Genomic DNA, 26,733 nt, shown 5'->3' with positions numbered 1-26,733 from the left:
CTAAAAAGTAAGGGGAAATGTGTGTGCGTCTTATGGAGCGAATGCAGGCTGTGCAGCTATTCCAGAAGCCAGAACAGCAAGAGGGATTGCTGCTTTCGCTGCGCAGCGATCCCTCTTGCTGTTCTGGCTTCTGAGATTCAGAATATTTTTTTTTCTTGTTTTCCTCCTCCAAAAAGTAGGTGTGTCTTGTGGTCTGGTGCATCTTATAGAGCGAGAAATACGGTATTCAAACGATAAGTTTCTTTAGGTGGAATTCAGCATAGCGCTAATTCTGTCAGCACAAGTATTTCTGCTGGCCTGATGGAACAGTCTTCCCTCTGCTCTGTCTGTGTTCTGTTCGGGGGGGGGGTGTCTTCCCACAAGCAGAACGGTGCTTGAATCTTGCCCTTCACCTTTTGGGAGGTCACTTCCCACAGCGCTCCTGAGGAAGGCAGCTTATACTTGAAACACACTAGGACTTTCAACCGGGAGTGCTTTCTCAAATAAAAACATACTTTTTCTTCAGCACCGTTTTAGGTTCACTTCATTTATTGATTTCCCCTTGCCCTCTGTTTTCTTCAGATTTAACCGCTGCTGCTCTTTTAACTCAGGTGGAATCTAGACACATATAAAAAAAAAAAACGCTGCGAAAATGCTTTAAAAAAAACAACACATTTTGAAAAATATACAGATTTTGCCATAGCTCGTGATCGCCATCTTGTGTCACCTTTGCATAATGCACTTTACAGCACACTTAAAACGTCCCCAGACTCAGTTTACAAAGTGCTCCCCCTTCCCCAAAGAAAGCTAATTACAGATCTAAACAGATTTCCTGAGAAACATACAAGGTTAATCTCAACGTCAAAGTGAATGACAGAATTCTATATAAAAAACGAATCAGTTAAAACAAATTGCTTCCTTTACAAAAAAGATTAAATATCAGCAATGTAAAAAAAATGTGGTTGGTGCAGTATGGTCCTCCCAGTTAATTGAAACAATGACTTTTTCCGGTTGGACCTAGGAAGACTTAAATGTCCATCTTGTAGGTCATCTTTTCTGCATTAGGTGAACTTCTTCATGAACCGCAGTTTGGCATATGCTATCAGGAGGAAGATGACTGTCATACAGCTAAGGGCCACAATGTTCTCCCACATTGCCCAGTTGGTAGGCTCTATTCCCTGTCCACAGAGGTATTGTTCGCCATAGCACCTGTCAAAAAGGATAGTACACACATTCAGAATGTTATTCATTAACTGAAGCAATGCTGCAGCGCTAAAAAGACAACCCTTTCTCTATCCCCAAGTACGGAAAACAAATGCTTACTGGTTCTGTTAAAGAGATGTTGGATTGAAAACAAGTGGTGTTGGTAAAAAGATTAATAAGAATATGTAAATATGGATTGATAACGGTGCAAAATATATATTTATTATAGGTTAAGGTGCTGAGCAAGGATAAATGACAGAGGGTAAGGATTTGCTGAACTAAATATCTGAATTGGAATACAAAAAGGGAGGTGTGAGGAGGTCAAGAAACTAGTGAATGAAATATAAGATATGAAAATACTAATCTTTTTTCTGTTTTGCTTATTGGCGTTTTTTATTCTCTTTTCTTCTATTTTGTTAACTGTTCTTTATTGTGTATTATTTTATGTGTTTTTTTTATTTTGTAGTTTTTCTCGGTTTGTGTATTCTATGTTTAAACTTTGAAGCTTTTGATTGTTTATGAAACTTTAATAAATATTACTTTAAAAAAAAACAAAAACAAATGCTTACTGATTCAAGGCTACTAAGGTTGCCATTGTGAATACACACAATTTCTCCCAAAGGCCAACTCTTGCTGCATTCTTCATTTCATTTTTTTCTTACCTCTCTCGCCCTGACCTAGCCACTGTGATCCACGCGACGGTCACCTCCAGACTGGATTATTGTAACTCGCTCTACGTAGGGCTGCCCTTGAGACTGACCCAGAAACTCCAGCGGGTGCAGAATGCTGCAGCAAGACTCCTTACGAGGTCTTCGCTGCGAGATCACATTCACCCGGTGCTATACCAGCTGCACTGGCTGGTACAGGATTAGGTTTAAGGTGCTGGTTTTGACCTTTAAAGCCCTATATGGCCTAGGACCCTCGTACCTACGGGACCGCCTCTCCTGGTATGCCCCACAGAGAAACTTACAGTCTTCAAATAAAAACATCTTGAAGGTCCCAGGCCACAGAGAAGTTAGGCTGGCCTCAACTAGAGCCAGGGCTTTTTCGGCTGTGGCTCCGATCTGGTGGAACACTCTGTCACAAGAGACCAGGGCCCTGCGGGACTTGACATCCTTCCGCAGGGCCTGCAAGACAGAGCTGTTCCACCAGGCCTTTGGCCAGGGCACAGCCTGGCTCCCTCCCTCGGCAATCTTCGCGGAGCTCTGGCCCAATGGTTGCCAGTGGCTTGAATTAATTAATTTTATAATGAATGATTTTAGAGTGTTGTTTATGCTGTACTTTTGTACTGTTTTATTGTTGTTAGCCGCCCTGAGCCCAGCTTCGGCTGGGGAGGGCGGGATATAAATAATAATAATAATAATAATAATAATAATTATTATTATTATTATTATTATTATTATTGGTATTTTCTACCCCTTTATGCACCTCTGACAATGCCCACTGCAAATAATTTGTGGGAAATGAGCACCGGGAGAAGAGTTAGACCCTTTTTCATTGAATTCATAGAATCATAGTGTTATGTATTAAGATTAGCTGCAGTTCTGTATTATGTTTTAAGATTAACTGCTTCTGGCAAACCAGACCAGTGCACAGAAACGCCGTTTACCTTCCTGCCAGAGCAGTACCTATTTATCTACTTGCACTCTGACGTGCTTTCGAACTGCTAGGTTGGCAGGAGCTGGGACCGAACAACGGGAGCTCACCCCGTCGCGGGGATTCGAACTGCCGACCTTATGATCGGCAAGCCCTAGGCTCTGTGGTTTAGACTACAGTGCCACCCGCATGTTGAATTTTCAGGAGCCTTCTGTAGCCAAAATGTAGTAATCGACACACAAGGATGTGGCTTAGGGGAACTGAAATATTTTGTACAAGCACACAGTGGCTTTAGGAGGGAAATTCTTGAGTGGGGCACAGTCCAGGGGGTAGGTATGGATGGCTATTTCCCAGAAATCCAAGGCTTTTGACCCAAAGAGAAGAAAACTACAGATGGCAACCTCCATCTTCCATGAGGTTTAACCGATCCATTAATCATATGAGTTTTAATCAATTTAATGTCTTCTCAAAGATAAGTCCAATTCAACCTACTAGATCTTACTCCCTGGTAAGTGATATAGGGCTGCAGTTTCAATCAGGTACTCTTTCTTTAAATCAGGAGACAGTCTTTATCAATACTCTTTGTGAGTTTGGTTTCTGGGTTCTTTATATGGGACCTTGATGAGAGGGACTGTTCTTCTGTTACTGGAAATAAATGACTAGTTTTCAATAGAACTATGAAGAACACACCATGACATGCATATGATATGATTTAGGAAGAGAGTATCTAAGGGAGCAACCCCAAACTGACGAGGATAGTAATTCTTCTGGAAGACAATGTACAGTGGTGCCTCGCAAGACGAAATTAATTCGTTCCGCAAGTTTTTTTCTTCTTGAGAGTTTTTCGTCTTGCAAAGCACGGTTTCCCATAGGAATGCATTGAAAATCAATCAATGCGTTCCTATGGAAACCGCCTTCAGACCAGGTCCGGGGACAGTCTGTCCCCCGACCTCTTCTGAAGGCTGGGGGGGGTGACAAGGGCTTTTCTTCCCACCGCCAGCCTTCAGAAGGCTGTTCAGAAGGCTGGCGGTGGGAAGAAAAGCCCTTCTCCCCACCTCCCGCCCCGCAAGCTCCGGGGACGGGAGGGCTTTGCTGCCGACCGCCAGCATTTTAAGATCGCCCGGGACAGCGGAGAAGTCTCCGCTGCCCGGGGGGCTTTTAAAATGCTGGGGGTCGGCAGCGAAGGCTTCTGAAGGTCGGCGGTGGGCGAAAGTCTTTGCTCCCGACCGCCAGCATTTTAAAAGAGGTCCCCGGAGATTTCCCTATGGGCTTTCTTCTTGCGAAGCAAGCCCATAGGGAAATTCGTCTTGCGGAACGACTCAAAAACGGAAAACTCTTTCGTCTTGCGAGTTTTTCGTTTTGCGAGGCGTTCGTCTTGCGAGGCACCACTGTATGTGCTCCACCCGCCTCCAGCTGGGATACTCACATTTCTCTGGTCTGAGGAGAACTTGGGGGACAGCTTTGCAATGGAAAGGATTCTGTGGCGTTTGCACAGAAACGTAGGTCTCTAAACTCGTTGACTTCAAGAGCCTGTGTAGGAAGCCAGAGAGCAAAATAGAGTCACAATAATACCAAAAAGAGAATCTCCAAAGCAGCCTGTTGTATCAACTGAATATTTGCTGATTTTAATACAGCCATGGTCAATCTGTGCAAATTTGTCTCCCCCCCCCAATAATTTTTATTGATTTTAACATATAAATTATAAAATGTACCACAAAACTTATCACTTATACAATCTTTCTAGACTTCCATCAGCGCCTCTGATGATCCACCTTTTTATCCACTTCTTATGCGTTTCTTAACTTTATATTGCCTTTACATCTCTTAACAAATCATCCTTTCCCTTCTCCATTTTTGCAATACTTCCAATAATACTCCTCACAAAACTTCTTGCAAACCTACAAACGTCGTCTGATCTTCACAAATACTTTTCAAATAGTCCGTAAATTTACTCCAGTCTTCCGTGAATTTCTGCTCCCTCCGGTTTCGAATCCTTCCTGTTAGTTTATCTAGTTCTGCAGAGTCCATTAACTTCATAATCTGTGCAACTTTGTCAACAGCAAATATGCCTACACAGAGTTTCATGACTTCACCAGCTTACAAGTATCAACATTTTATTTATTGTTCCTGTTGCTCCATTGGAAACAGCTTTAAAAACAGATGTGCCCTTATTTTGTGGGGGGGAAATCACGCTTTTAATCAAGGGCCGTAACAATCACGAGTCTCTTCTGAAAATCCTGCTTAAGAAGGAGTGGCTTTCTCAACAACTGTTTATATTTAAGTTCATCAGATGTTTAACTTGAGGCTCATCTGATGCATAGAAGCTGCCCAATGTAGCTATGCATCCCTAGAGTCTAAGGCATCTCTCCCAGTGTGATGGCCTGGGATTCGGATGCGCAGGATTCCCTACCTCTAGAACCAGCTGAGCCGGGGCTGGGGCATGAGCCTGAAGGGTCCTCACCTGTGCTGGATCCTCAGGTGCAGGCACCAGCTGAGTCTGCTCTGGCTCCTGAGGGGGTGGAGGACCCATTCCCTGCAGGTGCTCCACTCTCAGCCCCGTCAGGGGAAGCTGAGGTTGACTCTGGGTCTGGTAACCCTCCAGCTTCTCCTGAGCTGCAGAGGCTCAGGGCAGAGAGGCGGAGGGAACTAAGTTCCCACAGGAGGAGTGCTCGCCTCCAGGCCAGGAGAGGTGAGTCACCTGAGGATTGGGGCCGCCCTATGCCTCGGGGCAGATAAAAGCCAGCCAGCCCCAGTCCCAAGTTGTGAGAGCAACTTCGTGGGCTGTCAGTTCCTGCCTGAACCCTGTCCTGCTTGAGCGCCTGACCTCACCTGACTATCTGCCCTGAACCCAGCTTCAGCTACTACGGACTGCCTCCATACTGCACCTTCAACCTTGGACTGGACTCGGACCTCGCCTCTTGGTTAGCCCATGGGACCAGCACACCCAGCCAGCCTTCAGCCAGCCTGCCCAAGATGGATCCCAGTCTTTCTTCTTTCTTCTTCTTCTTCCCATAACCCCTTGCTAAAAACTCTCTCTTCCTGTCACTTCAAACACACACTCCATCACCTTGCCAACATCTGTCTCCCCATCAACCCCTTTTGTCATGTTAACAGAAGACAAGCCAGGCTTGTTCGTATAAGCCAGCCTAAGGATTCCTTGTCTGGCGCAGTCCTGCAGCTTGTGCTTCCATCAATATCCCAACCAATCAAAATCTTACCATTTGTTAATTTCTAGGGTTTAGAGGGGTCCTCCTCAATCTATGTTAACTGTAGCATACTCACCGTGAGGCCGTATCTGGGAATGCTGAAATATTTCAACCAGTTCAGCCAACCCATGACGGTGGGAAGGTTCACCAGTAAGCCAGAAAATATCTGGAATGTGGAGAGAGAGAAACAGTGCCAATAAATTCACTATTTAAAGAAGTAGGCCCCGAGGCAAGTACCCATCGTAACACTTCCGCCCATTCAGCAACAACTCCTTTTATCGCACGAACTGCGGCGGGATTGCGGGAGGTCAGGATTTGGGATTGAACTTTCCAAAATATGGAACTGCAGAAAAAGGCAGCCATGGTTGTAGTAGAGCTGATCCCAAGCCTACGTGACACATGCAAGACTCACCAGCATGAAGACAAAGCAGATGGTGATAAGTAAGTTGGCAATGGCTACTACGTCCATCCCTGCGGAGATTGCAAGGGCCATTGAGGTGGATGTGTAGCACAACAGCACAAGAGTCAGCATGAAGAAGAAGAATCGGCCCGCAGCAGCCTGGTAGCCTGAAAACAGAAAGAGGATAGGTGCAATGAACAATCAAATCACGAAGTAGAAGACTGGAAAGGATATTTCTAAAAACAAACAAACTCAGAAGCTTTCATTTTGGGGATTATAGGGACAGAACTACCCAAATTGTATAGAAACTTATTAATGTATGCTACTACAGCGGCCAGTGGGATGTGGGTGGCTCTGTGGGTTAAACCACAGAGCCTAGGACTTGCCGATCAGAAGGTCGGCGGTTCGAATCCCGGCGATGGGGTGAGCACCCGTTGCTCAGTCCCTGCTCCTGCCAACCTAGCAGTTCAAAAGCACCTCAAAGTGCAAGTAGATAAATAGGTACCACTCCGGCGGGAAGGTAAAAGGTGTTTCCGTGCGCTGCTCTGGTTCGCCAGAAGCGGCTTAGTCATGCTGGCCACATGACCCGGAAGCTGTACGCCGGCTCCCTCGGCCAATAAAGCGAGATGAGCGACACAACCCCAGAGTCGGTCACGACTGGACCTAATGGTCAGGGGTCCCTTTACCTTTTTTACTACAGCGGGAAGAATGTTACTTGCCCAAAAATGGAAAGAAGAAGAAGTCCCAGCAAAAGAAGAATGAATACAAAAACTGATGGAATATGGGGAAATGGCGAAAGTTACTGGAAAAATAAGAAATCAAGATAACAAACTTTTTATAAAAGAACGGAACTGGTTAACAGCGCAGGCCTGAGGTAAGGCCTCTGAGGCATATGATGAGTCCCAGCAAGGAAGGATGAGGTTGACATGTTCGTTGGTATGACAGCGTACGAAAATACAGATTATTATTTACCAATCATCCAGTAGCTTATACATGAAAATATGATTGCAGGCATGGTCCTCATGGGTAGCAGGTCTCCAAGCATCAGGGCAAGGAAATATGCAGAGACTCTGTAATAACCGCTGGTATACTGGTGGCTGTGAGGACAGGAAAGAATATGGCTTACTGGAAAGGCGCACACACGATAAGAGAAATTTAAGGACTTGCTAATTAGGAAAATATTTTGGCCACCTCATGAGAAGAGAAGACTCCCTGGAAAAGACCCTGATGTTGGGAAAGATGGAGGGCACAAGGAGAAGGGGAGGACAGAGGAGGAGATGGTTGGACAGTGTTCTCGAAGCTACCAGCCTGAGTTTGACCAAACTGCGGGAGGCTGTGGAAGACAGAAGTGCCTGGCGTGCTCTGGTCCAGGGGGTCATGAAGAGTCGGACACGACTAAACGACTAAACAACAGCAAAATTAGGAGAAGAGAAAGGAACCATTTCATAGAATCATAGAAGTTGGAACAGAGGTCCAACAGAGTTGGATCATTGAGTCCGACCGAGGGTTGGGAATCTCAACTAAAGCCTAAACTAAAGACGTCCAACATCTACTTAAAAACCTCCAATGAAGGGAATCTGTTCCACTGTAAAAAAATTATCAGACTCAGAGTTTCACATCTGCCACTGATGCTCTCTCTTGCTTAATAATAATAATAATAATAATAATAATAATAATTTTATTTATACCCCGCCCTCCCCAGCCAAGGCCAGGTTCAGGGCAGCTAACAAGCAATAATAAAAACATTATTAATGACATATTAATGAAATATATCTCCGGCTCACTTCTAAGAAATAAACGATTCTCTTCTCTTCAGCTGGAGTTGCAGTCCCTCTAGCAATATTAATTACAAAATGCACATGTTTATAAATACACGGCACTCGATCACTTCTAAGGTTTCATTCCTGACTTGGAGCTCGAGGAGACATTCTCAGCATTCCCAACCAATCTCCCTCATGGAAACATCACCACTAGACTTGCTCAGCTTTGGTAAGTTTGCATTCTGATCCTCCAGATAGTTTTCTCAAACTCACGCTAGTGTTGAAATACTGCCCAGAGCTACAGAAATTCCATTTTCATGAGCTAATGGGATTTGATTCCAAGAAGTCAAGGGCCAATTATCACATCAGGCTTTACTAGACTCGGCTCTTTGATGGATTTCTATGCTTTATCAGTGAAGGGTATTCTATTTGCACTCTTCTCACACTGCAGTGGTCCACATGGGATGTGAACTGACAGTATGTAGTTAACATACGTAGAACTGTTCACTGCTCCCATATGTCTCCAGCTGCAATACAGTGGTACCTTAGTTGTTGAACGCCTTGGCTCCCGAACAAATCGGTTCTTGAACGCCACAAACCCGAAAATGAGTGTTCCGGTTTGCGAAGGTTTTTTGGAGGCCAAACATCTGACCCAGCTTCTGATTGAGTGCAGGAAGCTCCTGCAGCCAATCGGAAGCCACGCCTTGGTTTTCAAACTGTTCTGGGAGTCGAACGACTCCTGGAATGGATTAGGTTTGACAACCAAGGTACCACTGTACAGTGGTACCTCAGGTTACAGACGCTTCAGGTTACAGACTCTGCTAACCCAGAAATAGCACCTCGGGTTAAGAACTTTACTTCAGGATGAGAACAGAAATCGGGTGGCAGCAGTGCGGCGGCAGTGGGAGGCCCCATTAGCTAAAGTGGTACCTCAGGTTATGAAAAGCTTCAGGTTAAGAACGGACCTCCAGAACGAATTAAGTTCTTAACCCGAGATACCACTGTACTGTACTCCCAAAAGGTTGGGTTTTTTTTACATACCCCTTTTTTATATTAAAAAATGGTCATGCCTGCTTTTAAACGTCAACCACACCCATTTTGATATGCAATTCCTGGAGGATTGGCCATGGGTGAGTGCAGCCCTCAGCCCAAATGAGGTTAGCCACCCCTGTGCTTTGAAACTTCCTACTAACTCATAGAATCATAGAGTATAGAGTTGGGAGGAAATGAATGAATGAACGAATGAATGAATCTTTATTTGCGTCAGCCATCGGCCATGGCAAAAAAACAACAATACAATATACAAAGAATAGAAATAAAAAGTCAATCATATAAAATACATGTTAGGGTTTTGAATCAATAGTCAAATAGCGGATCGTACTCTGATTGCCCCAGCTAAAAACCTTGCAACCTTTGCTGTCAGCTGCTCACCAAGAGAAAGGACACTGTGGCAGTGGTTGGGCGATCCGGAAAGGACAATAAAAGAAGGGTGATAATCTCATTCCTCAAGTCTTTATAAAGAGGGCAAGCCGGAAGGGCATGCGCCACCGATTCGGTGCTGCCATCTCCACAGGGACATGAGTGTTTTTTGGGTGGAATCTGTTGGAATCGTCCCTCAAATACAGCCGAGGGCAATACAGTGGTGCCTCGCAAGACGAAAAGAATCCGTTCTGTGATTCTCTTCGTCTAGTGGTTTTTTCGTCTTGCGAAGCAAGCCCATTGACGGATTAGTGGATTAGCGCTATTAGCACTATTAGCGGCTTTTAGCGGCCTATCTGCTGATCAGATCAGCTGATAAGCGGCTTAGCGGCTTAGAAAAAGGGGGGAGGGGAAAAAAACCGCAGGAACTCGCAAGGCATTGTCGTCTTGCGAAGCAAGCCCATAGGAAATTCGTTTTGCGAAGCACCTCCAAAACGGAAAACTCTTTTGTCTAGCGAGTTTTCCATCTTGCGAGGCATTCGTCTTGCAGGGCACCACTGTACAAAGTGGCTGGGGAAGCCCAGCGAGATGGGCGGGGTATAAATGTGTTATGTACTGAGAACAATAGGATCCAAACTGAAGCAGTCTGATTGGTCCTAGAACAATAGGATCCAAATTGCAGCAGTCTGATTAGTCCTAGAACAATAGGATTCAGAATGCAGCAGTCTGATTGGTCCTGGAACAATGCAGCAGTTTGATTGGTTGGCAGGAACCACCCAATCCTGCTCCAGATAGAAGTGAATCCACAACCTGATTGGCTTACAGTAGAATTCCGGAATTAGCCAATCATGTGCAGCCCATTGTGTAAATAATGTATATAAAGCAGATACTGTGAGGGGACTTTCATTCATTCCTCCTCACCACTATGAGCTGAATAAAGAGCATGAAATCACTTTGCGACTCTGAGTATATTTCACTGGCGACGAAGGTGGGATCCCGCTGAGCTGACTGCCACACACAGCACCGCAGCACCGCCACCTGCCGCACTGCTGCCTCGCACCGTGTATCCAGGCTTCAGCTCCGGGACACAAGGAACTCAGAATGGCAGCCAACAGCAGCTTCTCGCCATTCAGCCCAGCATCTGGAGACTGGGAAGCGTACGCCTCCCGTTTCACCTTCCTCCTAGAAGCCAAAGGGGTCACCGACGAAGAAGATGCCAAGAAGAGGGCGATATTCTTCAGCGTCTGCGGAGAGGAGACGTTTGAAATCGCCCGGGCTCTCCTTGCGCCTGAAGACGTCGCTACTGTTCCATACAAAACAATAATGGAACAGCTGAAGGGGCACTTTTCGCCGCAGCCCTCAGTGGTGGCTCGTCGAAATGCCTTCTACGCAAAGCGACAAGCCCCTGGGGAAACCATAACTGGGTTTGTGACCTCTCTCCGCCAAGCCGCCCGGTTCTGCAACTTCTCAGAGCTGGAGAACATGCTTCGTGACCGTCTCGTCGGTGGCCTGAAGGATGAGAAGCTGCAACGACGCCTCTACGCTAAGAAGGACCTAACGTTCCACGTCGCTCTGGAGGAGGCCCTGGCAACGGAAGCTGCCGAGAGGTCGACGCAAGAGGCACGGCCGAGCCTGCCATCCCAACCGAGGGTCCACCATGAAGACCTCACCGACGACTCAGGATCTGACAGGGAGGAGGTGCACCGAGTACAGCAGCGCACTCAAGCAGCGCACAGACCACAGCTGCCTCGACGAGAAGGAGGAAACTGCGCAAGCTGCGGGGAGAGTCACGAGAGGAGGACCTGCCGTTTCCGCAACGCAGAGTGCAGGCAGTGCAGAAAATCGGGACACATCGCCCGGGTGTGTCGGGCTCGGCCCACCCGACACCAGGCATCAGATGACCAACCCAAGAGCCCCAGGTCCCGGGGCCCAACGCACCAAGGCAACTCGACGGAGCTCACGGACTGCCAGGTATACCAGTTGCCCCACCCCAACGTAGAGAAAATTTATGTAGAGGTACAGATAGAGGGGGCCCCATGCCGCATGGAGCTTGACACGGGTTCAACTCTATCCATAATCTCGGCAAAGACCTTAAGGAAACTGTGTCCTACTGGGGGTCCCAAACTCAGGCCGGCCCCATTCACCCTACGGGACTTCCAGAAACGTAAGGTCCCCACAATGGGGGTGGGGACCTTCAGGGTGCAATACCGAGGGCGGACGCGACAACTGGACTTGCTTGTGGTCAAGGGCCCCTACATTAGCTTACTGGGATTGGCATGGTTTGGACCACTGGGGCTAGCTGTCACCGGGGTGAACCACACTAGCTTACAAGTGGACGTGGACGCCATATGCAAGGAATTTCCAGGGGTTTTCGACGGAAAATTGGGACAGTATACGGGCCCCCCCATTGCGCTACAGCTTGACCCCGCAGTACGACCGGTCAGGCTCAAGGCCCGCCGGGTCCCGTTCGCCTTGAAACCCCGTATAGACGAGGAATTGGACCGACTCGTGGAGCAAGGAGTGCTGGAGCCGGTGCCTAATGCCCCCTGGGAAACGCCAATCGTCACACCCGTCAAGCCTAATGGTTCGGTCCGCATCTGCGCAGACTACAAATGTACCATAAACAAGGCCCTCACGGCCCACGCATACCCAGTGCCAGTGGTCAGCCATGTCCTTGCCACCCTGGCTGGGTCGAAAATTTTTGGCAAGCTGGACTTGGCCCAAGCATATCAACAGCTGCCAGTAGATGAGGCCACAGCAGAGGCACAGACGATTGTGACGCACAGAGGAGCGTTCAGGGTAAAGCGGCTGCAATTCGGGGTCAGCGTGGCACCAGGCATATTCCAGAATCTAATGGACTCTCTCCTTAAAGGGATTCCTGGCGTCACCCCCTTCTTCGATGATGTGTTGATTGCCGGGCCCACACCAGAGGAGTTTGAGGACCGCCTCCGCACCGTTCTGCACCGTTTCCAGACGGCGGGTCTCAAGGTGAAGCGAGAAAAATGTCTACTAGGAGTGCCTCAGGTGGACTTTCTGGGATTTATGGTGGACGCAGAAGGGGTCCACCCGACGGGGGACAAGGTACGGGCCATTTGTGATGCCCCAGCGCCCAAGAGCAAGACTGAACTTCAGGCCTTCTTGGGACTATTGAACTTTTACCATTCCTTCCTTCCCCACAAGGCGGCGGTAGCGGAGCCCCTACACAGACTCCTGGACAAGCGGGCCCCTTGGGTGTGGGGCCAGCGCCAGGAGGCTGCATTCCAGGCAGTCAAGGACTTGCTTGTCTCAAACTCTGTCTTGGCACACTTCGACGAGAGGCTGCCAGTGGTGCTAGCATGCGATGCCTCACCCTATGGCATTGGCGCTGTCCTGGGGCACCAACTCCCGGATGGAAGAGAGGTACCGGTGGCGTACTTTTCCCAGACACTCAACGCAACCGAGCGGAACTACTCGCAAATTGACAAGGAGGGTCTGGCAATCGTGAAGGGAGTAAAAAAATTCCATGATTTCTTGTACGGGCGGCCCTTCACCGTGGTGACTGACCACAAGCCGTTGCTTGGCTTGTTTGCCCCCGAAAAGCAGACCCCCCAAGTGCTGTCTCCTCGCGTCCTCAGGTGGTCAATTTTCCTTGCCAGCTACCAGTATGCACTGATTCACCGCCCGGGGAAGGCAATGGGCCATGCGGACGCCCTCAGCAGGCTACCACTACCGGAAACAGGCCCTGACCCAGCACCTGCACAAGAGGTTATGAGCCTGGAGCTGCTTCCTGACCGCCCCATTCAGGCACAAGAAGTTGCACACCATTCCAAGAAAGATAGGGTCATCTCCCGGGTCCTGGACTGGGTGTGGAGGGGATGGCCCAGCAGCAGCCCCGGGCCAGAATTCGCCGGCTACACAACCCGCAAACATGAACTGTCGGCCCACAAGGGGTGCCTGTTATGGGGAAGCAGAGTCGTTGTTCCCCAGCCCCTCCGCAAAAGGGTCCTCACAGCCCTACACGAGACACATCCAGGGGTAGTAAGAATGAAGGCCCTTGCCAGGAGTTATGTGTGGTGGCCGGGGATCGATGGAGAGATAGAGGCTTGGGTCAAACACTGCCAGGCCTGCCAAGAATCCCGCCCAGATCCCCCAAGGGCCCCAGTCCAGTCCTGGGAGTCCGCCCGAGCACCATGGTCACGCCTGCATGTGGATTTCGCTGGCCCCTTTCAGGGAAAAACATTCTTCATAGTGGTGGACTCCTACACCAAATGGCTGGAGGTCGCACTGGTACCGTCCACTTCCACGTCCGCAGCCATCCGGGTACTACGCAGGCTGTTTGCAACCCACGGGCTCCCTGACACTCTCGTCTCAGACAACGGGACTGCATTTACGTCAGGAGAATTCCAAACCTTCACAGCACAGAACGCCATCCGCCACATCCGTTCAGCGCCGTTCCACCCTGCCACCAATGGCCAAGCAGAACGCATGGTGCGGACCACCAAGGACACCCTCCGCCGCATGACGCAAGGGGACTGGGAGTACCGCCTTGCCACATTCCTTCTAGCACAGCACAGCACCCCCAGCTCAACGACTGGCCGGAGCCCCGCGGAACTACTAATGGGTCGGCGCCTTGCAATCAGATTGGACCGCCTTCACCCCGATAGAGCTCAGGATGAGGTAGTCGTGGGGGAAGGCAGGAACCCCCGGACCTTCGAGGCCCAGGACCCAGTGTACGCAAAGAATTTTGGGGCAGGCCCGGCATGGGTACCCGCCACAGTCACCAGGGTCACTGGCCCAGTGTCGTACGAGGTGCTAACGGATGGGGGGCAATGCTGGCGCCGCCACTGCGACCAGATACGGCGACGATTCCCGGGAGAAACCCAGGAGGAGGACAGGTCAGAGGAGTCCCAAGGGAACAGCGGGACAGTGAGGCCCATAGAGCAGGAGGGGCCAGCAGGAGAGGCAGAATCAGTAAATACAGAGAGGACCCGTGAGGCCGAAAGGACACCAGAACCAGAACCACGACTGAGCGAGCCGGTTGCACCAGACCAAACAACCCCATCACAGCCAGCATCCTTGGAACATGAGCCAGAACCTGGGGCCCGGACCAGGGAACACCACAGGCCGCAACGCACACGTAGGCCGCCGGCATACCTTGAGGACTATGAATGCGACCTCCCGGGCAGGACTGGAACTTAGAGGGGAGGGGTGTTATGTACTGAGAACAATAGGATCCAAACTGAAGCAGTCTGATTGGTCCTAGAACAATAGGATCCAAATTGCAGCAGTCTGATTAGTCCTAGAACAATAGGATTCAGAATGCAGCAGTCTGATTGGTCCTGGAACAATGCAGCAGTTTGATTGGTTGGCAGGAACCACCCAATCCTGCTCCAGATAGAAGTGAATCCACAACCTGATTGGCTTACAGTAGAATTCCGGAATTAGCCAATCATGTGCAGCCCATTGTGTAAATAATGTATATAAAGCAGATACTGTGAGGGGACTTTCATTCATTCCTCCTCACCACTATGAGCTGAATAAAGAGCATGAAATCACTTTGCGACTCTGAGTATATTTCAAAATGGTAAATTATTATTATTATATTATTACATTCAATCTTGTGAGAGTAAAAGAGAGTTGAAAGGGACCCTGAGAGTCATCTCATTCAAGCCCCTGTAAAGTCAGGCATCTCAACATAAAGCATTAGATGTCAGGGAAAGGAGTGAATCATCAGTTCTGTTGAATAGCACGGTGAATTGTCACTTCCGTTGCTACCCCCAACGGAAGCCTTGTTTCCTGTCCTGGTGTTTCCTGAGTCTCAGACGAAATGAGAGTACAGTCATACCTCGGGTTACAGCTGCTTCAGGTTGCGTTTTTTCGGGTTATGGACCGCTGAAACCTGGAAGTTCCGGAATGGGTTACTTCCAGGTTTTGGGGGTCATGCATGCATCTGTGATAGATGGCTATCCAGCCTCTGCTTCTGAACCTCCAAGGAAGGAGAGTTCACAACCTCCCGAGGGAGAGAGACCGTTCCACTATTGAACAACTCTTATTGTCAGGAAGTTCTTCCTGATGTTTAGTTGGGATCTCCTTTCTTGTAACTTGAAGCCATGGGTTCTGGTCTCACTCTCCAGAGCAGGAGAAAACAAGCTTGTTCCCTCCTCCATGTGACAGCCCTTCAGATACTTGAAGATGTCTATCATATCTCTGCTCAGTCTCCTTCACCCTCATCTTCTCCCCTGCCCTCCAAGGGTGCCATCTCTAGGGGACCCTGGGTGCTTGAGCACCCACCTAAATTTTTGGGTGGGTGCCCAGCACCCACACCGCATGGTCCCCAACGCAACTTCTGGTGCCTTGTGAAACGCCAAAAGTCACGTCCAAGGCACACGGCAGAGCAGAAATACAGGGCAAACGACATGCTATATTGAATGAATACAGAGTATAGTACAGTGGTACCTCGGGTTAAGTACTTAATTCGTTCCGGAGGTCCGTACTTAACCTGAAGCTGTTCTCAACCTGAAGCACCACTTTAGCTAATGGGGCCTCCTGCTGCTGCCGCACTGCCGGAGCACAATTTCTGTTCTCATCCTGAAGCAAAGTTCTTAACCTGAAGCACTATTTCTGGGTTAGCGGAGTCTGTAACCTGAAGCGTATGCAACCCGAAGTGTATGTAACCCGAGGTACCACTGTATAGTCATACCTTGGGTTACAGCTGCTTCAGGTTGCGTTTTTTGGGGTTATGGACCGCCAAAACCTGGAAGTACCAGAATGAGTTACTTCCGGGTTTTGGGGGTCACGCATGCGCAGAAGTGCTAAATCATGCTTTGCGCATGCGCAGAAACGACGAATCACAACCCACATGTGCGCAAATGCGCCACTGGGAGTTGCGGACGCTGTGGGTTGCGAACGTGCATCCCACACAGATCACCTTCACAACCCAAGCGTCCCCTGTACCCCTAAACATTTTTTAAAGAAAAAAAGCACTGGGAAGGAGCACACTCTGAAGGGATACAGCCCACAGATTTACCACCTCATTGCAAACTAGGCCTAGGGCAGAGGTCAGCAACCCAAGACCCATGGGTCACAAGCGGCCCATGGGGGTCGTTTAACCGGCCCATGGACCCCCAGCGCCGGCTCGGGGACCCCTGCCGCCCACTTGGCTGGCTCCCGTGCGTCGTGCTAAACCAGCACGGAGCAGAGCAGAGACCGCCTTCCGCAATGCTGGCCGGCTTCCCATTGGCTGCAGGAAGCTCCTGCAGCCAATGGGAAGCTGCGCACGCCTCCTCCGTGCTGGAAGGAGCGCCAGAAATAGCGTTTGCACACACACACACACACACACACACACACTACTGCCCACAGTGGCGTCTGCAGGACCATGAACAGCCCCAAGCCACAAAAACTTTGCTGACCCCTGGCCTAGGGTTTTGCATTATTCAAGACGCTACAAATAATTAAAAAAGGAACTTATTTCAAGGAAATGGGATAGCTCAGTTGGTTAGAGCACGGTGCTGATAGTGCCAAAGCTGCAGGTTCAATCCCCATATGGGACAACTGGATTCAGGGGGTCAGACTAGAAGATCCCCAGGGTCACTTCCAACGTTACAATTCTATCAAATCTAGGCTTCCAGGTGTCGTAAGAAAGCTGCAGAAATAGTGCAGGATAGTAGGCACCCTGGAAATGATCTATTTCAGCTTCTGCCTTCTGGAAGAAGGTACAGGGTTATAAAGACTAGGACTAGCCATCTGAGAAAGTTTTTATCCAAATGCGATTTTGGTTTTAAATGCAGTGTAAGGTAGTCTCTGGGACGCGGGTGGCACTGTGGGTTAAACCACAGAGCCTAGGGCTAGCCGATCAGAAGGTCTGTGGTTTGAATCCCCACGATGGGGTGAGCTCCCGTTGCTCGGTCCCTGCTCCTGCCAACCTAGCAGTTCGAAAGCACGTCAAAGTGCAAGTAGATAAATAGGTACCGCTCTGGCGGGAAGGTAAGCAGCGTTTCCGTGTGCTGCTCTGGTTCGCCAGAAGCGGCTTAGTCATGCTGGCCACATGACCCGGAAGCTGTACGCCGGCTCCCTCGGCCAATAAAGCGAGATGAGCACCGCAACCCCAGAGTCAGTCACGACTGGACCTAATGGTCAGGGGTCCTTTACCTTTACCTTAAGGTAGTCTCTGTGGGAGTATATTGTATTTAATTATGGGGTATCAGAGTTTTTAGGGGGCTAACCAGGCTGGGATAGTTGGGATAGCAGGCTTGTTGGTTTTTGGATGTCTGATGTAGATTTTTTTCAATTTCGTTGTTCTGCATGGAACAATGACAATAAAGATTATTGTATCATATCAACCAGCCCCTCTTTTCCACTGACAAATCGATCTGCCATTCCCTGCTGCCTCCCCATTTCCTTAGAGGAGGTTTGATACTTACACAAACAACTTCTTATCCCTGATAAACAGCTCGATCGCCGACACACTGGAGAAGCACTGGTTTGTGGTTACGAAAAACAAAGATCCAACTCTGAAAGAAGCAACCAAAAGTAAGGCTTCATTAACCTTCATTAACTGCTTCGGAAGCTTTCTTCCGGATCTTTCTTTCAGGATCACTGAACCCTGTCTATGGTAGGAACACATATTGTTTCTTATGCAGGCAAGACACCATGGTTTTTTGCTGTTAAACTGAGATGGCTCTTGATCTTAGATTAGGGTACGTTAGAGCATCTTTCCAAGAACTGCTCATAGGTCATATGGCTGCGTTTGTTTCAACTCCAAAAATAATTTTAAAAAGGAAATTAATTTTGCAAACCATTAGCCGGGAGGGAGGGAACGACTTCCCTCTCTCCTGGTTAAAGGTTCACAAAATTAATTTTTGCATCTTTGCATTTTACTTCCTTTCATATTCTTGTTATGCCATTACCTAAAATGGCTCAGTTGAGCCAAAGTGATTATATATGAGCCAATTATATATGAGCCAATGACCGTATTTTTCTCTCTATAAGATGCACCAGACCACCAGACCACAAGTTTTTGGAGGAGGAAAACAAGAAAAAAAATATTCTGAATCTCAGAAGCCAGAACAGCAAGAGGGATTGCTGTGCAATGAAAGCAGCAATCCCTCTTGATGTTCTGACTTCTGTGATAGCTGCGCAGCCTGCATTCGCTCCATAAGACGCACACACATTTCCCCTTACTTTTTAGGAGGGAAAAAGTGAGTCTTACAGAGCAAAAAATACGGTATATATGAGCCAATGTGATTATATGTAAAACTAACAAAAGTTATTTAAAAAATAATAATGATATGATGGAAAATAAAGCTCGAGAAAAGCATCAGGGATTACCGGTTTTGAATGCCGCTTTGATCAAGTTTTACACCAAAGAAAATGGCCCCCACGATCAGTGCCAGGACAACTGTCACAAGGACCTGGAATGTGGGAAAGGAAAAAGAAAGAGATTAATTCTGTACCTGCCCACTGGCACAGCAACAGAATGCAATGGTCAAAGGGTATCTGACCATCCTGAACAGAACAAACAAGGAAGGCAAAGATATCCACGGGCTCGGAATTAGTTCAGGGTTCTTTCAGATAACACATTTACAGGGGTGAACGAAGGCGTCGTGACACTGGGGGCGAGGCGTCGCTACGTAGGGAGCATGTGAGGCGTTGCTACATACAACGCATGCATTATTATTATTATTATTATTATTATTATTATTATTATTATTATTTACCCTGCCTATCTGGCTGGCTTACCCCAGAGACTCTGAGCAGCTTCCAACATAATAGTGTTTTTATATATGTGAAGAAGTGTGCATGCACACGAAAGCTCATACCAATAACAAACTTAGTTGGTCTCTAAGGTGCTACTGGAAGGATATATATATATATATATATATATATATATATATATATATATATATATGCTTTCGTAGATTTTCACGGGTACAGGAATGCAGGTTTTGGTGTCTTCGGGTGTCTTCCCGTGTAAGAGTCGGGGTGTCTGTGCGACGTTTCGACGAGGTCTCACTCGTCATCTTCAGGCTGGTGCTTTCGGCTTCTTGTTACTGGAACAGAGCAGAATCTGGTGTTTGAGTTCCTATAAATACCACACCCCTCAACAGTATTTATAGGAACTCAAACACCAGATTCTGCTCTGTTCCAGTAACAAGAAGCCGAAAGCACCAGCCTGAAGATGACGAGTGAGACCTCGTCGAAACGTCGCACAGACACCCCGACTCTTACACGGGAAGACACCCGAAGACACCAAAACCTGCATATATATATATATATATATATATATATATATATATATATATATAATAAAACATTAAACATTTAAAAACTTCTCTCTACAGGGCTGCCTTCAGATGTCTTCTAAAGGCTGTAGAGTTACTTATCTCCTTGGCTTGGGGGTCGCATAACTCCATACCCTCCAATAAAAATAAGAACGTCCTAGCATACCCTCCAACATTCCTCTGATGAAAATAGGGACGTCCTATGGAAAAGCGGGAAATTCCGGGATCAAAAGCGGGAAATTCCGGGATCAAATCAGAAACCGTGAGGGCTTCTGCAAATCCGGGACTATCCCTGGAAAATAGGGACCCTTGGAGGGACTGTGAAGCCAGCTGACCCTGGTGAAGGTTTATGGTTTTTAGACTAGGACCTCCAGCCACAAGCACCCTGCTATGACACCAGACGTTCTCACTTGAGGGTCCACAATAGCAGACGGTTCTGCTCCTTACTTGCGCCACAGAAGCTTGGGGGTTTCGGATGAGGTTTTTGAGGGAGCGCTGAGACACCCAGTAGAGCTGAGTGAGGAACCCGTTTGCATAGGTCACTTGATTCATGGGCCTCGGCTTCTTCTGAGGGAGCCCGTGGAGATTTTCATATTTCTTCAGCTGCTCCATCATGCTCTCGTACTGGGAGGAGCTGAGGTATTTCTCGTGCAAGGAGTCCACCAGTGTCTTCTCCACGCCTTCCTCTTCCATGCCATTTTCATTACTGGTTTCTGGGGGGAAACAAAAAATGGACCCCACCCCCCATTTTTTAAAGGTAAAGGTACCGCTGACCGTTAAGTCCAGTCGCGGACGACTCTGGGGCTGCAGGCTCATCTCGCTCTATAGGCAGAGGGAGCCGGCGTTTGTCCGCAGACAGCCTCTGGGTCATGTGGCCAGCATGACTAAGCCACTTCTGGCAAACCAGAGCAGCACACGGAAACGCCTTTACCTTCCCTCCAGAACGGTACCTATTTATCTACTTGCACTTTGACATGCTTTCAAACAGCTAGATAGGCAGGAGCAGGGACCGAACAACGGGAGCTCACCCCATCGCGGGGATTCGAACCACCGACCTTCTGATTAGCAAGCCCTAGGCTCTGTGGTTTAGACCACAGCGCCACTCACATCTCCCCCGTTTTTTAGGACTATATAATAGAATGCTTTTCAGAAATATAGTACAGTGGGCCCTCTGCTTACGTTAGCCTTGGAGAACGTAAACTTTGGGTTGTGAAAGCGGCAAACCCAGAAGTATTTTTCCAGGTTTCGCCGCTCGCACATGCATAGAAGTGCTCTATGCGCGCATGCGCAGAAACAGTCCTCCGGTTGTGAATTCCTCGGGATGTGGCTGGACCTCCGGAACGGATCTCATTCAAAACTGGAGGTACCACTGTACTAGATCCCCAGTGGTGATCAAGAACCTCCCCCGATGTCAGCTTCTTACCTACGTTCTCCTGATCGTCGGTTTTCTTAACTTTCTGACCACATTTGCTTGCAGCTACAGCCGTGGAGTCACCGTTGATCACGTCCAGGAAGAAGTCAGCTGGGTTATTGAAAGGCTCGCACTCATACCCTGTAAAGGAAGAAAGAGAGTAAGCGTTGGAAATGTAATGAGACTGAGGGTACATTCTTTCATATGTGGTGGACCTGGAAAAGGTCGTACCGTTCGACTTCCAAAACATTTGGAAACCAAAGCGCGGCTTCTGATTGGCTGTAGGAAGCTCCTGCAGCCAATCGGAAGCCGCGGAAGGCCCGTCGGACGTTCGACTTCCAAAAACGGTTTGCAAACCGGAACATTGACTTCCGTGTTTGCGGCGATCGGGAGCCAGAACGTTCGAGAACTAAGCTGTTCGAAAACCAAGGTACGACTATATTGGGAAATAATTCATAATGAATGGGGGGAAATGGTTTTAAGTACTTTAAAAAACAAACAAACCAGAGTTCCTTTTGTTCGGAATAACTCAGACGGAAATTCCCAGGTGCTGGAAAAGGTTATTTATGTAGGCCACTCTATGGGCTCATGTTTTGTTAGCCCCAAAATGGAAAACGAGCGAAGTCCCAACTAAGAAAGATTGGCAACTTAAATTGATGGCATATGCGTAGCTTGCGGACCTAACATATAGAATAAGAGAACAAGAACAACTTATGTTTAAAGGAAAATGTTTAGTGAATAGAGGGAGGAAAATTGTGTTCATTTGCTAATTATTTTATATGATTTATAAAATCATTTGTGATCATGGAATCATAGAATAATGGAGTTGGATGGGACCACAAGGATCATCTAGTCCATGGGTAGGCAAACTAAGGCCCGGGGGCTGGATCTGGCCCAATCGCCTTCTAAATCCGGCCCGCGGACGGTCTGGGAAACAGCGTGTTTTTACGAGAGTAGAATGTGTCCTTTTATTTAAAATGCGTCTCTGGGTTATTTGTGGGGCCTGCCTGGTGTTTTTCCATGAGTAGAAGGTGTGCTTTTATTTAAAATGCATCTCTGCGTTATTTGTGGGGCATAGGAATTTGTTCATTTTCTTCTACTTCAAAATATAGTCTGGCCCCCCACAAGGTCTGAGGGACAGGGAAAGTTTGCTCACCCCTGATCTAGTCCAATCCTCTGCAATAAAGGAATCCTTCACCCAACATGGGATTCGAACCCAGGATCCTGAGATTAAGAGTCTCATGCGCTACCTATTATATTGTTATTTATTGTTGGTAAGCTGCTTTGAGATTCATTTGAAGGAAAAGCAGCAGTGAAAAACAAGAAATAAATCAATCAATCAAGTAAGTTATGTCAAATAAAAACTTTTGTGGAAGTTGCACTTCCCCACTGCTAGCACCTACCGTATTTTTGCTCTATAAGACTCACTTTTCCCCTCCTAAAAAGTAAGGGGAAATGTGTGTGCATCTTATGGAGCGAATGCAGGCTGTGCAGCTATCCCAGAAGCCAGAACAGCAAGAGGGTTTGCTGCTTTCACTGTGCAGCGATCCCTCTTGCTGTTCTGGCTTCTGAGATTCAGAATATATTTTTTTCTTGTTTTCCTCCTCCAAAAACTAGGTGCGTCTTATAGAGCGAAAAATACGGTATTTTACCTCAGTGGGAGTGGTCTTTCCCCAGCAACACAGGTGACGACGTGAGTCACCACAGCTGCGTTCCAGAGCACATTTATGTAACAAATGAGACTTCTATGCAAATTGGTTTTAAACACAGGTATGAACGAGACTAACACCAAATGTTTCCCTTGTTACCTGCCCTGGAACCTTGGAGTAAACGACAGGTAATAAATTGTAGTTCTAATAATGAATGAATGAATAAATAAATAAATAAAAACTGTTACTCAGAGCTGAGAAACAATGCTACAACTCTTAAGCCCCAGACCTGTATCCTGGAAACCCAACTTCTTTACCTAAGAATGGAATAGGGAGTTGTCTTCAACCCATATAAACCACACCTTAACACACAAGGGAGGCTCAATATCTAAGTGTGCTATGGAAGCTGACGTGTGTGTGCCTCTTTTTCTATGATTATTTATCCTGTGATAGGAATTTTGAGGTCTTAGATATGTGTTAAATGTTCATAAGTGTACCAACAGAGCACGTACATAGATCAGCACAGGAAGACCGACCTGAAACCATTTTTGATTCCCAAACTGACCAGATGTTTTCTATGCAAGGTCAAAGGAAAATGGAAAAGCCTCTCCATTTCTCTCCCCACAAATCCTGTCTCAAGGGCACATTTAAGATATGAATAGGGTGTGAACCTGTGACCTGGCTCAGGAACTAAGTATTTATCATTACAAAAGGCTGGCCAGGCTCCCTGGCAATCCAATCAAGTGACCATTAAACAGGTAACCTGTCAGATGAGATAAACAGATTTCTGCTGTAGATAAACAGCTTTCTTTCTACAGTTACAGATAGGTAGCCGTGTTGGTCTGCCATAGTCAAAATAAAAAAATTCCTTCCAGTAGCACCTTAAAGACCAACTAAGTTAGTTCTTGGTATGAGCTTTCGTGTGCATGCACACTTCTTCAGATACACTGAAACAGAAGTTGCCAGATCCTTCTATATAGTGAGAAGGTGGGGAGGGGTATTACTCAGAAGGGTGGTGGGAATGGGAGATTGGCAGATAGCTGAGATGAGCCTGTTGACGACTCTTAACGACTGCAATAGGTCTTACAGGAAAAGGCAAGGGGTGAGAAGGTGAAAAATGGCTTAGTCATGTATAATGAGATAAGAATCCAATGTCTTTGTTCAGACCAGGTCTCTCCATGGTTTTAAGTTTGGTAAAGGTAAAGGTACCCCTGCCCGAACGGGCCAGTCTTGACAGACTCTGGGGTTTGTGCGCCCATCTCACATCTATTGGCCGGGGGCCAGCGCTGTCCGAAGACACTTCCGGGTCACGTGGCCAGCGTGACAACGCTGCTCTGGCGAGCCAGAGCTGCACACGGAACGCCGTTTACCTTCCCGCTGGTAAGCGGTACCTATTTATCTACTTGCCCCCGGGGGTGCTTTCGAACTGCTAGGTGGGCAGGCGCTGGGACCGAGCAGCGGGAGCGCACCCCGCCGCGGGGATTCGAACCGCCGACCTTTCGATCGGCAAGCCCTAGGCGCTGAGGCTTTACAGGAAAAGGCAAGGGGTGAGAAGGTGAAAAATGGCTTAGTCATGTATAATGAGATAAGAATCCAATGTCTTTGTTCAGACCAGGTCTCTCCATGGTTTTAAGTTTGGTAATGAGTTGCAATTCAGCTGCTGAGTAATACCCCTCCCCACCTTCTCACTATATAGAAGGATCTGGCAACTTCTGTTTCAGTGTATCTGAAGAAGTGTGCATGCACACAAAAGCTCATACCAAGAACTAACTTAGTTGGTCTTTAAGGTGCTACTGGAAGGAAGCTTTCTTTCTGTGATGTAGGTATGATGTATGGAGGAGTGGTCTTGAGCTCCAGGGCAGGGAATTAAAAATGTCTATATAAGGGTTGATGGAGGAGGCTCTTGAGAGTCCCATGGACTGCAAGAAGATCAAACCAATCCATTCTGAAGGAAATCAGCCCTGAGTGCTCACTGGAAGGACAGATCCTGAAGCTGAGACTCCAATACTTTGGCAGGAGCAGGGACCGAGCAACGGGAGCTCACCCCGTCGTGGGGATTCAAACCGCCGACCTTCTGATCGGCAAGTCCTAGGCTCTGTGGTTTAGACCACAGCACCACCCGCGTCCCTCTAATTGTTGGGTTAATGAATGGCAAAAAGATCTATATGCATCTTCTCTTTCAATGCAGAGAGCTTGCCTAGACTTCACACAAATTCCCCAGATACAATGCAATATGGTAACCTGGTCCTTCTTTCTTAAGGGCTAAATAGGAGTCAGAGAAGTGGAAGCTGTTGCAGATTATGCCCCAATTCAGGTGAAATTGGCACTTTGCAATAAATAAGTGGGTTTTGGGTTGCAATTTGGGCACTCAGTCTCTAAAAGGTTCGCCATCACTGCCCTAGGGGTTCCTTCCAATGCTACAACTCTATGATTCTATGCTTAATTTTGACACCAGAGGAACAAAAGCAAGGTGAAACAATCCTGTACATTTGGATTCAAATTTTGTGTGTGTGTGACTTCCGGGTTGGCGCGAACAGCAATGGCGGATTCCCTCCGAGCTCCGGAGGGAATCGGCTCCGCTGGGGACGGGTCTTGCCGCGACGGCGACGCGGGGACCCTCAAAAACCTCAGGCGCGGATGCCTGAGGACCTGGTGACTCGGTGGGCACCTTAAGCGCCCTCCCCGACCCACGAAGAGCCTTTTTAAAGGCTACGGAGAGGGTATGGAGAGTGGCGTGGTGCTGGGAGTAGACCGCTATCCCAGCGGAGCGAAGCCGTGTGCCATGGCTGAAGAGCGCTGACTTTTTTCCTTAAATTCGGACTTGAAAAGAAGCAACCCGTGAGTAGATTGGAATTTGGACTTTAAAATAAATTACCTTTGAATTGGATACGACCGGGGGATGTGTCAAAAGGAAGTCCGCACCCCCCCCTCCTGCAGAAGATTTAAAGCAATAGCAGAGAACTAAGCTGGAGAGCCTACCCTTTTGGGGTGAGTTAAAAAGACATTAACTTTCACGATTTGATAAAAGAAGCTTTGAGCTGGAGTGCAAGAGTGGAATTTTAGAAGATTTTCTTTTTGCTGTGTGTAACCCCCCCCCCTCCCGGGCCCGGGAGCGTCCTGCCTCTGAGCCTGTTGAAGAGGAAAGGAGTTTGACAGCTGTCAAAGCTGTCAAACGGGCAATTTAAAGTAAAAAAGCTTCCTACCTAAGATCCCTCTGGACTAAATGTGATACAATTGAATTAAAGTGGTTGGAAACAAAGAAACTAACGAGGCAGAGGGCTGTTGGAAAAAGATTACTAAGTAATCAGATTCCCTCTAGGGGGATTTCTGAGACATTACAATGGCGGTGGATGGAAAGTTACTAGCGGAGATAGAAAGAACGTTCTATCTTGTTGGAATTTTACGAGAGCAGAGTCTGACTATGAACAAACAGCTCATGACCTTGACTTCTGGAATAAACAGCTCTGCGGAATGTACTGAGGACTTGAATGAGAAAGAATCCACAGCTGAATTGGAAGAGATATCTCAAGAATTGAAGACTAAACAAGGAGAGGAGAAAGTACAGATGGAAAGTACCAACCAGAAGGCTACACTAGTGGAGTATAAACAAGAAGACCTTTGGATCACATGGATTACAAATCTGCGAAAGATGCGAAAGATAAAGGAGGAGGCCCCTAGAGCACTTGGAATACAGGAACTCAAAATAAAGAAGAAATATGACTGGGGCCTCCACTTTGAAGATGAAGGGTTTGTGGATCTTTTGCAGCAACGGTTTTTAAGTACTCTTGTGGGAAGAAAATTTGGTTTGAATGAGACAGAACTTCTTCGAGATTTGCTGACCAACATAAAGG

General features: G+C 47.7%; 1 protein-coding gene across 2 annotated transcripts in view; it reads right to left on the bottom strand.

The window, feature by feature from the left end:
* Window positions 1-506: 506 nt before the first annotated feature.
* The window catches only part of LOC309532856 (broad substrate specificity ATP-binding cassette transporter ABCG2-like), a 48,993-nt gene continuing 22,766 nt past the window's right edge, over window positions 507-26,733 (bottom strand). For both annotated transcript variants that reach the window (XM_082223583.1, XM_082223582.1), the window contains exons 8-16: window positions 21,246-21,374; window positions 20,270-20,535; window positions 18,870-18,952; window positions 17,963-18,052; window positions 7,357-7,481; window positions 6,397-6,551; window positions 6,061-6,150; window positions 4,205-4,308; window positions 507-1,188 (exon numbers count right to left, since the gene is read on the bottom strand). In XM_082223583.1, the coding sequence (XP_082079709.1) occupies window positions 1,041-1,188; window positions 4,205-4,308; window positions 6,061-6,150; window positions 6,397-6,551; window positions 7,357-7,481; window positions 17,963-18,052; window positions 18,870-18,952; window positions 20,270-20,535; window positions 21,246-21,374 (1,190 nt within the window). In that variant the 3' untranslated portion in view covers window positions 507-1,040. The remainder of the gene's footprint in view (window positions 1,189-4,204; window positions 4,309-6,060; window positions 6,151-6,396; window positions 6,552-7,356; window positions 7,482-17,962; window positions 18,053-18,869; window positions 18,953-20,269; window positions 20,536-21,245; window positions 21,375-26,733) is intronic.

Source organism: Podarcis vaucheri (genome assembly GCF_965113315.1).
Source record: "Podarcis vaucheri genome assembly, chromosome: 5".
Taxonomy (NCBI): domain Eukaryota; kingdom Metazoa; phylum Chordata; class Lepidosauria; order Squamata; family Lacertidae; genus Podarcis; species Podarcis vaucheri.
Note: the sequence above shows the minus strand (reverse complement) of the source record. Positions and strands in the feature narration are given on the sequence as shown.